At 31.8% G+C, this 13,507-nt stretch overlaps 1 protein-coding gene across 1 annotated transcript in view; it reads right to left on the minus strand.

Annotated features, from left to right (window-relative positions):
- The window catches only part of LOC129217663 (cytoplasmic tRNA 2-thiolation protein 1-like), a 30,438-nt gene that overhangs the window by 14,820 nt on the left and 2,111 nt on the right, over positions 1-13,507 (minus strand). The window contains exons 2-7 of the mRNA XM_054851991.1: positions 12,424-12,547; positions 8,565-8,683; positions 6,913-6,969; positions 6,353-6,410; positions 3,736-3,813; positions 632-673 (exon numbers count right to left, since the gene is read on the minus strand). Coding sequence (XP_054707966.1) covers positions 632-673; positions 3,736-3,813; positions 6,353-6,410; positions 6,913-6,969; positions 8,565-8,683; positions 12,424-12,547 — 478 coding nt within the window. The remainder of the gene's footprint in view (positions 1-631; positions 674-3,735; positions 3,814-6,352; positions 6,411-6,912; positions 6,970-8,564; positions 8,684-12,423; positions 12,548-13,507) is intronic.

The following is a 13,507-nucleotide window of genomic DNA, read 5'->3' on the forward strand; positions in this document are numbered from 1 at the left end:
GTGTTCCAAAGTGTACAAACATAAAACCAAACCCTGTGGCAGGACAGCTCGTGGGGGCCAAGGCCTACTGTGCCCAACTGAGTTTTCCAAACCAGGGGCTCTGGGGTGCAAGGCAGATATTCCGGTTAGGCAGTCAGCCTAACACAGAACCCCCAGTGTTTGGTTCCCAAGCACGCTTGATAATCATTTTATCGACCCACTGAAGGGATGAATGGCTGAGTCAACCATGCCTGACCTGGGAATAGAACCTGGGCCTGTGACAGAGGAGCCCAAAGCCCTGCTACTAAGCTACTGGGCTTCAGTGTACAAACATTCCAATGTTAATAAAACCTTGCTGAAACGTGAACTCTTGAGAGATTAAATAAGCTATCAAGTAAAAAACATAAAAGTAATGATTTCAATAATTTACATGTTCAACTAAAGGTTTTTTTTTTTTTTTTTTTTTTTTGGATAACGAATCAACAGCAATACTTTTGAAATACTAAAAAAAACAACATAATTATTGAACTTTTAATTGAATTCATAAATAGTCAGCTATTTAGGAATTTTGGATTATTTCTCCTAAATTATAAAAACCTGGGTATTTTACACCTATAGATGAGCCCCTACTGAAAATTGCATTGAAATTTACCATTCATTAAAACAGTCTCTGCAACATCATCAGCATTGTGGCCTAGAAATATAAGAAAAAAAATTGTGACATTGTGTAAATTAATGAAGAAAAATGTATAGAGAAAAAACAGTAGAACAGCTAACTAATATTTAATATGATCTCTGAACTGAAATATGGTCATTCAGGGTAGGCTAACTAAGGTTTACAATTTCTATTTATAATTGCCTTACTCAAATTTTAATACAGTAGGCTCTTTGTTTAACGATGCTCTATTAGACTATCTCTATTTAAAGATGGCTTTTCACGGTCCCAGTTGGTCCACTACAGTGTTAAAAGCATTCTATTTAAGGACGCTTTCTACTTAAGGACGATTTTTTGTGGTGCCTTGAGAGTGGTTAAACAGAGAGCCAACTGTAGTATTAAAATTGGCACAAAACTGATCAAAAAAAAAGACTCCTCAAATTTTGCATTGTTGTCCGAAACTAAGATATAATAATTAACAAAAGCATTTTAAAATATTTGTTAACCAGGTTCAAAGTTAGCCTACTATTCAGTCACTTTCAACAATGAGAAACTAGTATGTTGTGGCCATCACGAAACTTTCTTCTATATTTTTCTTTTTTTTTTCTGATCCCTCCCCATGCTTGACGAGGAAGAAATATTCCCAACAAAAACAAAATTACACATGCAAAAACTTGACGACCATCCCAATGTCTGAATTATTGCAAAAGCAAAGCAAAGAGTGAAAATTGAAAGTTATTTTAAAAGCCTTGCTTGAATTACAAATATTTTATTTGTTAACAAACATAAGATGGCAACAGTTAAAAATTTTAAATCATTGAGATAATATTTCCGATCATTTCCATACAATTAAAATCACGAAAAATACGCAGACGACAATCTATTACGATTTATCTTTCTTATTGTTGCATTAATAAAGCTATTTTTATTCAAAAAAAAAAAATCAACACCTCTTGTAGCGATTGGCGTCAAAATTGAACCAAAGCCTGTTTACATATGGATTCACATATATTTCAAATTTCAACCAGAACGTAGCATTACTTCTTGAGATAGGGCACTCACAATGGAAAAAAAGAACGGGCAATTGCGCTATCCCCTTTTTAGCTGTTGACACCAAAATAAAATCAGCTCTTATACCCACTAAGGGCTACTTGCTGATAAATTTTTCTTTCATTCCGTTCATTATTTCTTGAGATACAGCAGTCACAATTGACGACAAAAAAATGTTCTATAGCTCAACCCCCGTTTGAGTTATTGACACCAAAATTGAATCAGCACCTGTTCCTGTTAATGGCAACATATGGACCAAATTTTGTTTGATTCCGCCAGTTACTTCCTGAGGAATAGCAAGCACGCGCAACTCAAAAAACGTCCCATTGCTCCACCCCCCTTGGAGGAATTCGCGCCAAACACCAATGGGCACAAGTTCACATAGCGGCAGATATGTGTACCAAATTTCGTTCGATTTCATGCGGTAGTTTTTGCTGTAGAGCGGCCACAAAAAACTGGTCACACACAGACGTGACACACATACACACATATACACACATACACACACACACACATAGACACAGACAGACAGACATTTTCCAAAAATAGTCGAAATGGACTCAATACACCTCAAAACGTTCGAATCCATTAAAATTCGAAATTCGAAAATTTGCACGAATCCAATACTTTCTTCTATATATTAGATATAGAAGAAAGTAAAAAAGGGTGTAAAATAAATTAGTTAAAAAAATATAGCAACTTTGAGTCAGAGAAATAAAATAACAAAATGTTCAAAAAACTCTCCATTGTTACTTCACAGCATCACAAGATTTCTATTATTTGCTATATTGCATGGAATATTGTAAAGTAGGTAGAGCCGTTTCAACTTTAAAAAAAAAAAATTCCGAACAGCAACCCTAGAATTAATGCATTATGCATTGATTTGTGTTCAATGTTTCTGAGTTATTTTGAAAAATAAAAAGTTGAAAACTGATTTTATAATCTTGTCAGAAGAGTGCAGCGTTGATCCTTCTGTAGTTTCTATTGAAGTTCAATATACAGTCGGATCTCCATATAGTAAGTAGCAAATTGCCGGAAAAAAATTCGATATATAGAAATTTCGATACATAGAAACGATCTTAGTTAATCATAAAAATTTCCCAAAACATTAAAGCTAATTTTCATGTATGAAACCCAATTCCTAATTTATACGAGCATCTGATTAAATAAAAGTTAATAATTAAAAAATTAAATGTGAAACATTTACTGAGCACTGCATTGTTTCTAAAAAACCAACTTTAATGTTGTTTCATGTTTTTGAGTTAAAGTTTTCTGTAAGTTTCAGTACTTCTATTATGACTTTCCAATTTCTCATAACAGCAGGCACTCTGCTTGCGGAAATACTAAATTTACTAGAAATGACACATTTTTGCCCCTTCAGACATCTTCATTCTTCGGCAATACAACTTCATCCGCAACATTAGGGTATTTTCATTTTGACGATAGTAATTGAGAGAGAAAAGTAAAAAATATATCAATCTACTTAACTTTAATGATTTTCACCAAAGCTAAAAAGACTAGGAATGATAATAAACAGACAAAAGGGATAACTTGAAACTGATTTTACTGTATTACTGGTTACAACTAAGATTTTAAATAAACTTGAGGGAATTTAAGAACTACAGAACAATGACTTATCTACACACCCCTCAACCAGAGATTCCTTATGAGCTTTGTAGCTATCTTTAGTGAACATAATTTTCTTCCCTAACCTTCCTTTTTCATGAAACAAACATTCTAAAGTGGAAAAAAAATCTATGAATGTTTCGAAATTTTTTTCGATATATGGAGAATTTTTCGATATATAGAAACAATTTTTCTATGTAATGGACATGAAAGTTTGCTGGGATTTCAATAGATAGAAAATTTTGATATATGTAAGTTTGATATATGGAGGTTCAACTGTACTAAAAACCATAAAGTGTTGGAAGTTAACCAACATAAACATGCTTCAAAGTTAGTGAATGACTGTATCCTTTTTGACTCTTCCCCTCTCCAACAAATGCAATTCAGAAATAATAAATATTTTCACAATATGTAGATGATAATACCTGTGACCAACTTATCGACTCCCAGGACTTCTGCCCCTCGATCTAAGGCCTGCCGGCGAAACACACCACAAAATGTACCTGTAAAGTAAACATTTTAAGCCAAATTATGAAAATGTGATCATTCCTGAAATAAATATCATAATATCACATTCTAAATAAAGCTTTTTTAAACACATAACAGCAATAAATTTGATTTCATTAATCGTGTTTTTATTATAACTTGTTTATGCCATTAAATTACTGAGTTAGTGATTTGTTATTACTATTGATATTGTTACAATTATTATTATTAAACCTCTTTCAGATTACTTCTCAACTCTAAAGGAATCAATTGATATAAAATCCCCAATTACAACTATGTACACTACATAGGGCACAATCAGGGTAGCCGGGTGCCAAGGCAGAAGAGCCCCTTGTCAGTTTGGTCTCTGGGTCTCCTTCCCCCAAAATATTATTAAACTTATACTGTTCTGATTCCTTGTCGGGCAGAGTTGGCAAAAACCTGGGCTTTTTCAAAAAAGCCCATGGACCCAAGGTTTTTTGGGTTTTTTTAAATAAAACCCAAGTAAAGCTGGGTTTTTTTTAAATGTTTTTTTTAGGGAAAATGTGGGGTGCTTGTTGCACATTGTAGCGTAAGTATATGGAAAAAGCACAAAAATTGTCTTGGGGTAAAAAAAGGTGGAATATTCAGCGTTTTCTGAAGAAAAGTAAAAAAGACGACGAAACCCAAGAATGGTGAAGTTTCAGATTTTTTAGTTTCCATGGTTACTAACAGTTAGGGCAAAGTTACTTCGCGAGTGATAAAATCTATTGTTCATTTTTAATTACTACATTTTTTTTTTTTTTTTTTGCATTTTATTTAATTGTATTTCAATTTGTTATGCAAAACTACTGTAGAATCTCAAGTAGTTTAAATCCCTTTTTACTGAATTCTAGCTTAATCAAGACATTTCTTTGAATTTTATGTTGCCTGTTTTTCTATTTCTGTGTACAGAGTAAGAAATATTAAACTTTTTTGTAAGATAATGAAAATACTGTACATCCTATTCTGTTTTCTGTCCGACCGTTTGTAAAACCTGTTAATTTCTAAAAAATATACTTTGTTTATTCGAGATTTGTGATGTGTTGGTTTGCAGAAAATAATTCACATGAAAACCTTTTAGCTAGAGTAGTTTCTTTTGTACAATCAACAAATATTGAGAAAATCAGACGTGACATGACTTAGTCAAGATAATTTGAGTTATTTATTGACCAGTTAAAGAAAAAAGCTAAATATATTTATTTAAAAATAAGTATTTTTTTAATGCCGTTAAGAGTTAAGAAATACTATTAAAGTTCAAATTCATTTTTTATGTCCATTGTGTGTGGTAAGAACAAATAAAAAAGAAGTTTAAATTGTGAAAGTATTTAAATTAATTAATTTTTTTAAAAACTTCTACAAAAATTTTTAAAAACCCAAAAGTGGGCTAAATAATGGGTTTTTTCAAAAAAAAACCATTGGGTCCAACCCAATTGGGTCCAATCCGGCCAACTCTGTTGTCGGGCCCACCCAAGGGATGGGCCAGTAGTTTCGGACTTGGCTGAAATGGCTTCTCATTGGCCCATACAGTTTAATTTCAACAAAGGTATTACTTTTATTAGCACATAAATACTAATTGTGATTTAAAATACACCATTAGGCAACCAATAGGCACCAAAGAATTCAGATTGAAGAGAAAACTATTCAATTTAATATCAAAAATTTTAACCCTGAAGAAAAGCGTTTGATGATGTGTATAAGAAAATTTTGACTGTACGCACAAGAAATTTTAGACAGATTCCAACAAACACAAATTATATTTTAAATAAAAAGGAGCCCATGTGGCCCAAAGATCCAAAAAAGTTTCAACTTTCATTCATTGAAGCTATTAACCAACATGACATTTAAATATAATTTTAAACAGGATGCTCTGAAGATATCAAGGGGAAAGTCCTGGGCAGTTGTAAACAAAAACCCTTCTTGTGTCCCTGAAGCCCCCAGAGGGCGGCTGTGGCTACCTTCATACTGTTAACAAGACAAGACTGACTCCGGTCTGGCTGTGACCGCAGAAGATTTAGACGTGTGCACTGCAGTTAGTGGTTTTAGTTTTATTGTTGACTAGTGGTACCCGCACGGCTTTGCCCGTATTAGAAAATTAAAAAGGTTTTTTGGTTCGCCTGTATATTTACATATAATGTATGGTGAATTTTCTCGCCAATTGGCTTGGTTACGGTTTCACGTAATGATAATTTCGTTTTTTTCTCGTCCATCTAATGAGAATTTTGTTCTTAAAATTGGAATAGAAAAAGAACCACATCGAATTTTCAAAAAATCGCTTTGAGGTGCACACCCCCATGCTACAAACTAACTTTGTGCCAAATTTCATGAAAATCAGCCGAATGGCCTAGGCGCTATGCGCGTCACAAAGATCCTGACAGACAGAGATCCGGACAGAGATCCTGACAGACTTTCAGCTTTATTATTAGTAAAGAAAAGTACTGGACAGAATGTGCACTAATGACATAAGTGCTATTTTTAGTGTGTGGCATTCGAAAAAAAATAATAAAATACTGTAAATAAAGTAGAAACAGCACTTACAATTATTCTTACGGCCAACTTCTTTCACAATCTTATCCATAGTCCAACCATAAAGCTCCTATTGTTGCAAGAATGTAGAACGAAAAGAAAAGAAAAAAAAACATAAAAGTCAAATCAAAATAATCTGTGTAAAAAAAATAATAAATGAAATATTCACTCAATTTTCCTATGTGCTTAAATGCTTTCAACTTATTCCTAAAATTATTTGAAACAGCTACTTTAAATTTTAAACTATTTAACTACTGCTTGCCTAATAAAATTTTTAAAGGAATAAAAATGCATTTAAAGCTGCCAGTTCAAACATATGATAGTTTATGCATTAAATATTTATCTTTGGTGCAGGGTGCAGAAATAAAAAGCATGGTTAAGGCACACAAACTTGCTAAATAAATAGCAACCACTTGTTGTCATGTTGGTAAAGGGGCTCCCTGTAACCCCAAAATATGTGTACATAATTAATTTTCCTATTCTATGAATTACAATTTTTTTTATCTCACATGCAATATGGTAGTTCACTTTTTAGTAACAGATAAAAAATACATAATCAAAAAAATATTCACATTATAAGATAAGATTTTCAATGGGATGCCATAATCTGTCTCATTTCTTTTCACTGACTGAAAAATAAAGAAATAAACAATTAGAAAAAAACTACATAATATATGTTAAGAGTTATTTTAGTCGAAATGTTAACAAATACAAAGTAATAAAACATTTACTCAATTTACTAATTTTTTCATTGTAAAAAGAGTAATTTTGTAAAACAAAGATATGTCTAAAACAGTGTGGCAAATATGTATTCCATTTTGAAAAGCAGTTCTACTCCTCAAAGTCTGGTATTGAGAAGCATTTCTGAAAAATTGAGGAGCAGTTTTATGATATTTGCTACTTTACATTTTCAACAAGAAAACAAACTAGTTTTAAGAAAATGTAATATTTAATGTAAGCATTTAAAAAGCAAAGCAGGAAACTTTTGCAAATAATATGGGAAATTTCACCAAAAAAAAGAGCAATCAGATTAGAAAGGGTTAAAGGAATATTTATCACCGAAAAAACAAAAGTTAAACAAACCAGAGAGAAAAATTAATGAAAAACGTGCAAATTAAAAACAAAGATTTAATTAAATGGTTTCTAACTCCTTAACAGTTGAATAAAGACTAATTGGTGAGGGGTTGTAATGATGTGTCAAGTGATGTCCCACTTTGAGGGGGAGGGGTTCATGTAATTGTGAGTCTATGAAGAGGGGGAAGGAAGGGGTGATAAGAAGTGTGAAATCATGCATTTTATACAACAAAATGTTTTTGAAAAAAAAAACCTGTGACAAAGGGAAAAGGGTTAAGGCAAAGTGTGACACATTGTGACACAGATAAATCCAAGGGCGCCCATATGCAAAATAGCAAGATATTTTCCCCACGGAAACTGATTTCAGTGCAGATTAGAGTTATTAAAATTTGACATTTTTAGTAACTTATTCATTAACAGCTGAAGAAGAAATGCTTTTACATTTTGCAAAGAAAAAAGTTCTAAAAGCAAGGAAATTCTAAATTCTAAGGGGGGCTTGAGCCCCCTCTTGTCCTCCCCCCCCCCCTCCTTCATATAGGCGCCCTTGGATAGATCTATGTTTCAGACTTAAAATGCTTGCCATTTGTGCAGAAACACAAAGTCAACAAATAAATGTTAATAAACCCCAAACAACAAAGTAACATTGAAAACGCATAGGTTTAAATATTTCAACACTTTTATGAAAACATAAAATTAATTGTAAGCTTCAGGTAGTAAGTAATTCAGTTTTATACAAATTAGTACTTATCTATCAAAGTTAACAGAATTGTTCTTGTCAAAAGGGAGCACTAAAAAGCAGTGTTGACGTGTGCCCTTTTAACAAAAATCGAATTCTCATATTTTTTAATTTATAATTTTGATTTTCTGATTAAATGTGTTTTTAAAAACAAAATTCAAATTAGCACTCTTGTGTTAGAGGCCTTTAACAAATGATGTCATGCTTTGAGTGGGGTTCATAAAATTATAACAGATCATGACAAGGAGGAGGGATGGGGTAACAAGACATGTGACAAAGGGAGGACAGGGTTAGGTGAAGTGTGACAATTGAGTCAATTTTATTTGAATAAAAGTGGGGTATCATTTATGGACAGCCCTCAGGGGACCTTACACATAAACATCAAAATCTTTCAACAATTTATAAAAGTATTACCTCCAAAGAGTCATCTCTGTAGCCTGTGATACCCTCATCAATGGACAAAAGTACCAGACGTAAACCATAGTTATAGCGTTCGTTCAAACGTTTTAAAACGTATGCCAGCACTGTTGAATCTAATCAAATATGAATAACAACCAATTACCATCATGTGAACTACAATTACACAGGGATACATCTAAAAATTTTAGCCGTGGTTCTTTTTTTTTTCTACAATTTTTAAATATTTTTGACAAAATGAGATTAACTTTTTGACATTTACTCTAATTTTCTTTGCTCAAGAGATTAAAAATGCATAGATCATAAGAATAATGTAAAAAGAAGAAGAAATCAATTAATAAAAGAATTAATATGATCGAGTTAAATGAATCAAAAATATTAGATCAAGTAAGTAATCAAATTTAAAATATTTTAAGTTTTTAAGGCTTGGCTCCTTTAACGAGTTTCACTTAAATGTGCCATAATTATTTACAAAGGGCCAGTTTCATATCATTATTTTCTAAAAGATGTGAAAAACTGAAAAATCAGATATTATTAATCAAATTACTATGAGATTGTACTACTTAAAATATAATGGGTAAAATACAACTCATCTTAATAAATAAAACAAAGAAAGTAGGGGGGGGAATGAGGGATGAAAAATCAGATATTATTAATCAAATTACTATGAGATTGTACTACTTAAAATATAATGGGTAAAATACAACTCATCTTAATAAATAAAACAAAGAAAGTAGGGGGGAATGGGGTTAGTTGGGCCGGTCTCAATTATTTTAATACTATTAATATTTTTTATTTTATTTTATGACCAACAAATATGACCTATGGTCCTACAAATCATATATTGAAATCACGTGGTACAGTAGTATTGAACAAATTTATTTCCAGAAAATGTTATTTCAGTAATCCTGAGTAATTTTCAGAAAACTGTAAGTTTATTTTTTCAATGGTTTTCCTCAAGATTGCTGGGAAAAAATTGAACTCCTTTCTTAAAGTAAGTTCAATTAGTTCATAACAATAGGCGATTTTTTTTTTCATTTTTTTGTCAAAAAGAAAAAAAATTACGACAGCACTTTTTCAGATGAAGAATGTGGGGTACTAGGTTGGTCTACTCTCTGTGGAGTGAGCATGTTGGACCAGACCAACCTACCCCACATAATTTAAAACCTTTTTTTTCTCTTAAATGACAATAATTATAATAATATTCTAATTGCTTGTATAATTTATTTCATTTCATGTTCAAAAAAATAAAATAAAAACTTACGGCAAAAAGCAAAGATAGATATATTTCATAATTATTTAACAAAAATTATATTAAGTAATTTTACCAAAAGATGTATTTCATTTCTGCAATTTTTTGTTATTTATATTTTCAAATATACTTAAATTTTTGCAGACAACTGTTTTTTAAGAGTTTTCTAACTGCTTTCTATGCAATACATGCTATATAATAAAGTTTCTGTATTAAACAATTTGTTTTTTGCTAAACAAGCATTCCTACATAGAAACAAAATAAAACAAATAATGGAACAAATCTGATATACCCCCCTCTTGGCGACTTTTTCCTGTTGGCGCCAAAAAAGCGTCGCCAAGAAAACTATGTATGACGTCATATGTCATACATCGTTCTTAGCGATGCTTTTTTAGCGCCAACAGGAAAAATTCAAATTATGTCATTAATTATTTAATGAAATTAATGCATTAATTTTTTTGCGTTGTTTCTCCGGGATACGAGCCCTCGGTCTCATAGTACTTTCGTAATGAGACCTCGGCTCGCCGGCCCTGCCTCGGTCTCATTACGAAAGTACTATGAGACCTCGGGCTCGCCAGGACCTCGCTGCCGCTCGGTCCGTTATCCCTCCGACTTTTAATATACATCACAGTCGGATATAAGTCACAGATCTCCTCCGTTCAGTATACAATAAAGTCACAGATTTTATGTGAAATTAACACCATTTTTGTGCTACAAAAATGCCAACCAGACCAAAATACAAACTACCAGAAACACACTAAAAACACAATAATTCAAAATATGTTCACTTACCTTTTTTACTTTTCTTTTACTTCCTCACGTGAGGCAGTGCACATATGTTCCACTCTTAGGGAAATTATCCCATTTTTTATTATCATTACTTTACAAAAATATTTAAATTATGTTTGTTTTGACAAAAAAAATTCCAAAAAAAAACAACCTTATTTTACTTGTATTTTGTACTCCACCCAATTAATTTCGCGAATTATTTCCAAAAACTTTACAAACATATCCTCATTTTTGTATTCACCGGACGACTCCGGTACGTCCAAACGTTGGACGACCTGACGAAAGAGAAAAAGAAGATTCATTCAAAAATTTCAATTGATACATTTGGACAACATCACAAACCGAACTCATAATTAAAATAGAAAATTCAACTAAATTAACATTAAAAAACAACAAGAAAAAGAATACTCTAAAATAAAGTTTGAATTGAAACTTTATTTTAGAGTATTCAACTTAAAATCTCCCTAAGAGCGGAACATATGAGCACCTACCTCCTACCACACAGACACGTGAAAAAAGACAGACTTCGAGAAACTACTTTCCAGCGTTCAAGTTGCAAAACCAGGGTTGCCAAGTTATCGCCTTATTGGCGATTTTCGTATCGAGCGAAAAATTAAAATCTCGCCAAGAGGGGGGCATATCAGAGGAGAGCCCAAATAATTGATTAAAGGAATACAAAAATATACTTTTACTTAAGATTATCTAATTTTGATTTTAGAACACAAAGATATGCTAACCCAAAGCTGTCATTTTTTTTTTATACTTTTTCTTTAAAATATATGGTATTAGTATAACAGGATTCTTTACATTTTGGAATTGTTTCATGCAATGCAATAAAGAAAAAAAAGCGCTTTTCTTCCCTAACAAATATTGATGTAACTTTGCACAAAAGCAACATATAACTTATCCTTCCAAAACAGTTCAATAAAAGGGCTACTTCCAAAGCTCAAGAAGTAGCACTTTGATATCCCCAGATATCATTTAACGCATCTTCAGTTAACTTTAATCTGCATTTATTGTCTCAGGAATATTCAAAAATTGATTTTTCTTTTGACTTTTAAGAAATAATGGTGTACAAATGGTGAATGCTTATTAATGTTTTTAAATAGAGATGATTTATCACCTAAAATCAATTTAATATGTTATATTGATCTGCAAACTTTATATTTTTCACTCTACACACACACAACAGAGAATAAGGTATTTACAAAGTCTGATTGTATTTATCACTAAAATTATAACAAATGTTGCTTGAGTTATGCAGTCTAACGTGCCCCACCAGGTGGACCAACATACCCCACCCGTGGGGCACGTTGGTCCACTTTACGAGGTTCCATTAAAAAATTAATATAGAAAAAGATTATCAATTCAACACTTCCAAAAAAATCTGTGATGTTGAGAAGTGTTTAATAAAACTTATTGTAGAAAATTGAAATGCTCATTAAATTTTTTGATGAGATAAAAAATGATAAGTAAAAAAGCGAACCAATGTGCCCCACCTCACCTTACAACTAAAAAAAGAATTTCAGCAGAAAAATTTTATTAATGCAATATTTTAATTATTTAGTTTGTTTGCTTTTCTTTTTTCCTCTGAAGCCAACACATTCAGGGTCTGAATTAAGTGTATGCCCGAAAAGCCCACTAAGGGGTTCCCAAAAATTTTTTTTTTTTACATACATAAATGTTTTTAACAGTTTTAAACTATTAAATTTTCCAAAAATATAAGTTTAGAAATTTAGTTTCTTTGCTGGCTCTAATTCAACATGATTTATGATAGCAGCAACACAAATAAAGACATTAATGACTGTTACATACCTTTCCCTCCAGATGCAGCAATGGCTACATATTCTCCTTGCTGAAAGAGGTTCCCCCTAGTGATGGTTTCATGAACTTCTTCTTCAAATACAGCGAAGAAGCATTCACGGCACACAGCATGACCCTTTAAAGATAGTGATAACAATATTTGCAACTGAATTCTAATTAATTCTAAGCTACATTTTAAAACTGATAGATAAAACTCACCATATATAAATCTGGCTATAAATATTTAAATGTTCTAATAACTGATTCATGCTCCAATTGGCAATCAAATATGGAAGCTATACCAACAATGGCAAAGTCTTGGCAATTTTTCAAGATTGCAAAGATTTCCAATATCAAAAATATCTAAATATTTATATTTTAAGTACACAAACACAAAATACAACTTTCCTTTTCGAACATTTAAACTCATAAAAAGCCTTAAAAGGCTATTTAACTCGTAAAATAATGTTGAAATAATGGAAGACTAATTTATTTCAGGCTTAATAAAAATTGTTTTGGATAAAAATTTTCACTGCACAAAATTGAGCAAATTCAAAAATAATTCCCAGGATTTATCCATTAAAGGTTAATTCAGCAGTTAATTAAGCAGTTAAAGGTTAACCACACGACAAATTTTTATATTTTTGACTATTTAAATTTTTTTAATCGCTATTATAAACTAAATATTTCATAGTTCCCATATACTTGGTAGATATTGCCAATCATTTTAAGCAGTTCTTCTATTGCCGGCAATGTAGAAACTAAACAAGTTGCCAAATCAAGTAGCCTTGGTTTGGACCTTCAATGGAAAAGTACTAATTTCCTACATTATATAGAACATGAGGATAAATGTAGTTATTATTCAAAGAAAACTGAACCTGATTCTTTCAATAATACATGTTCTGCCATGGGCGGATAAATGGCTGTATCTGCAGAAATGAGTTTTAGATGTATTTGAAAAAATACGTTTTGGATTCAATAGGCACTAACAACAATGGAATGTTGGGATTAGACTTTTTTTTTTTTTTTTCAGTGGAAACCAAACAAACAACAGGGGTCTGTCCAGGATTTTTCACAGGGTCCGTTTTTTGTGAAA

The sequence above is a fragment of the Uloborus diversus genome, chromosome 2 (assembly GCF_026930045.1).
Source record: "Uloborus diversus isolate 005 chromosome 2, Udiv.v.3.1, whole genome shotgun sequence".
In the NCBI taxonomy this organism is placed as follows: domain Eukaryota; kingdom Metazoa; phylum Arthropoda; class Arachnida; order Araneae; family Uloboridae; genus Uloborus; species Uloborus diversus.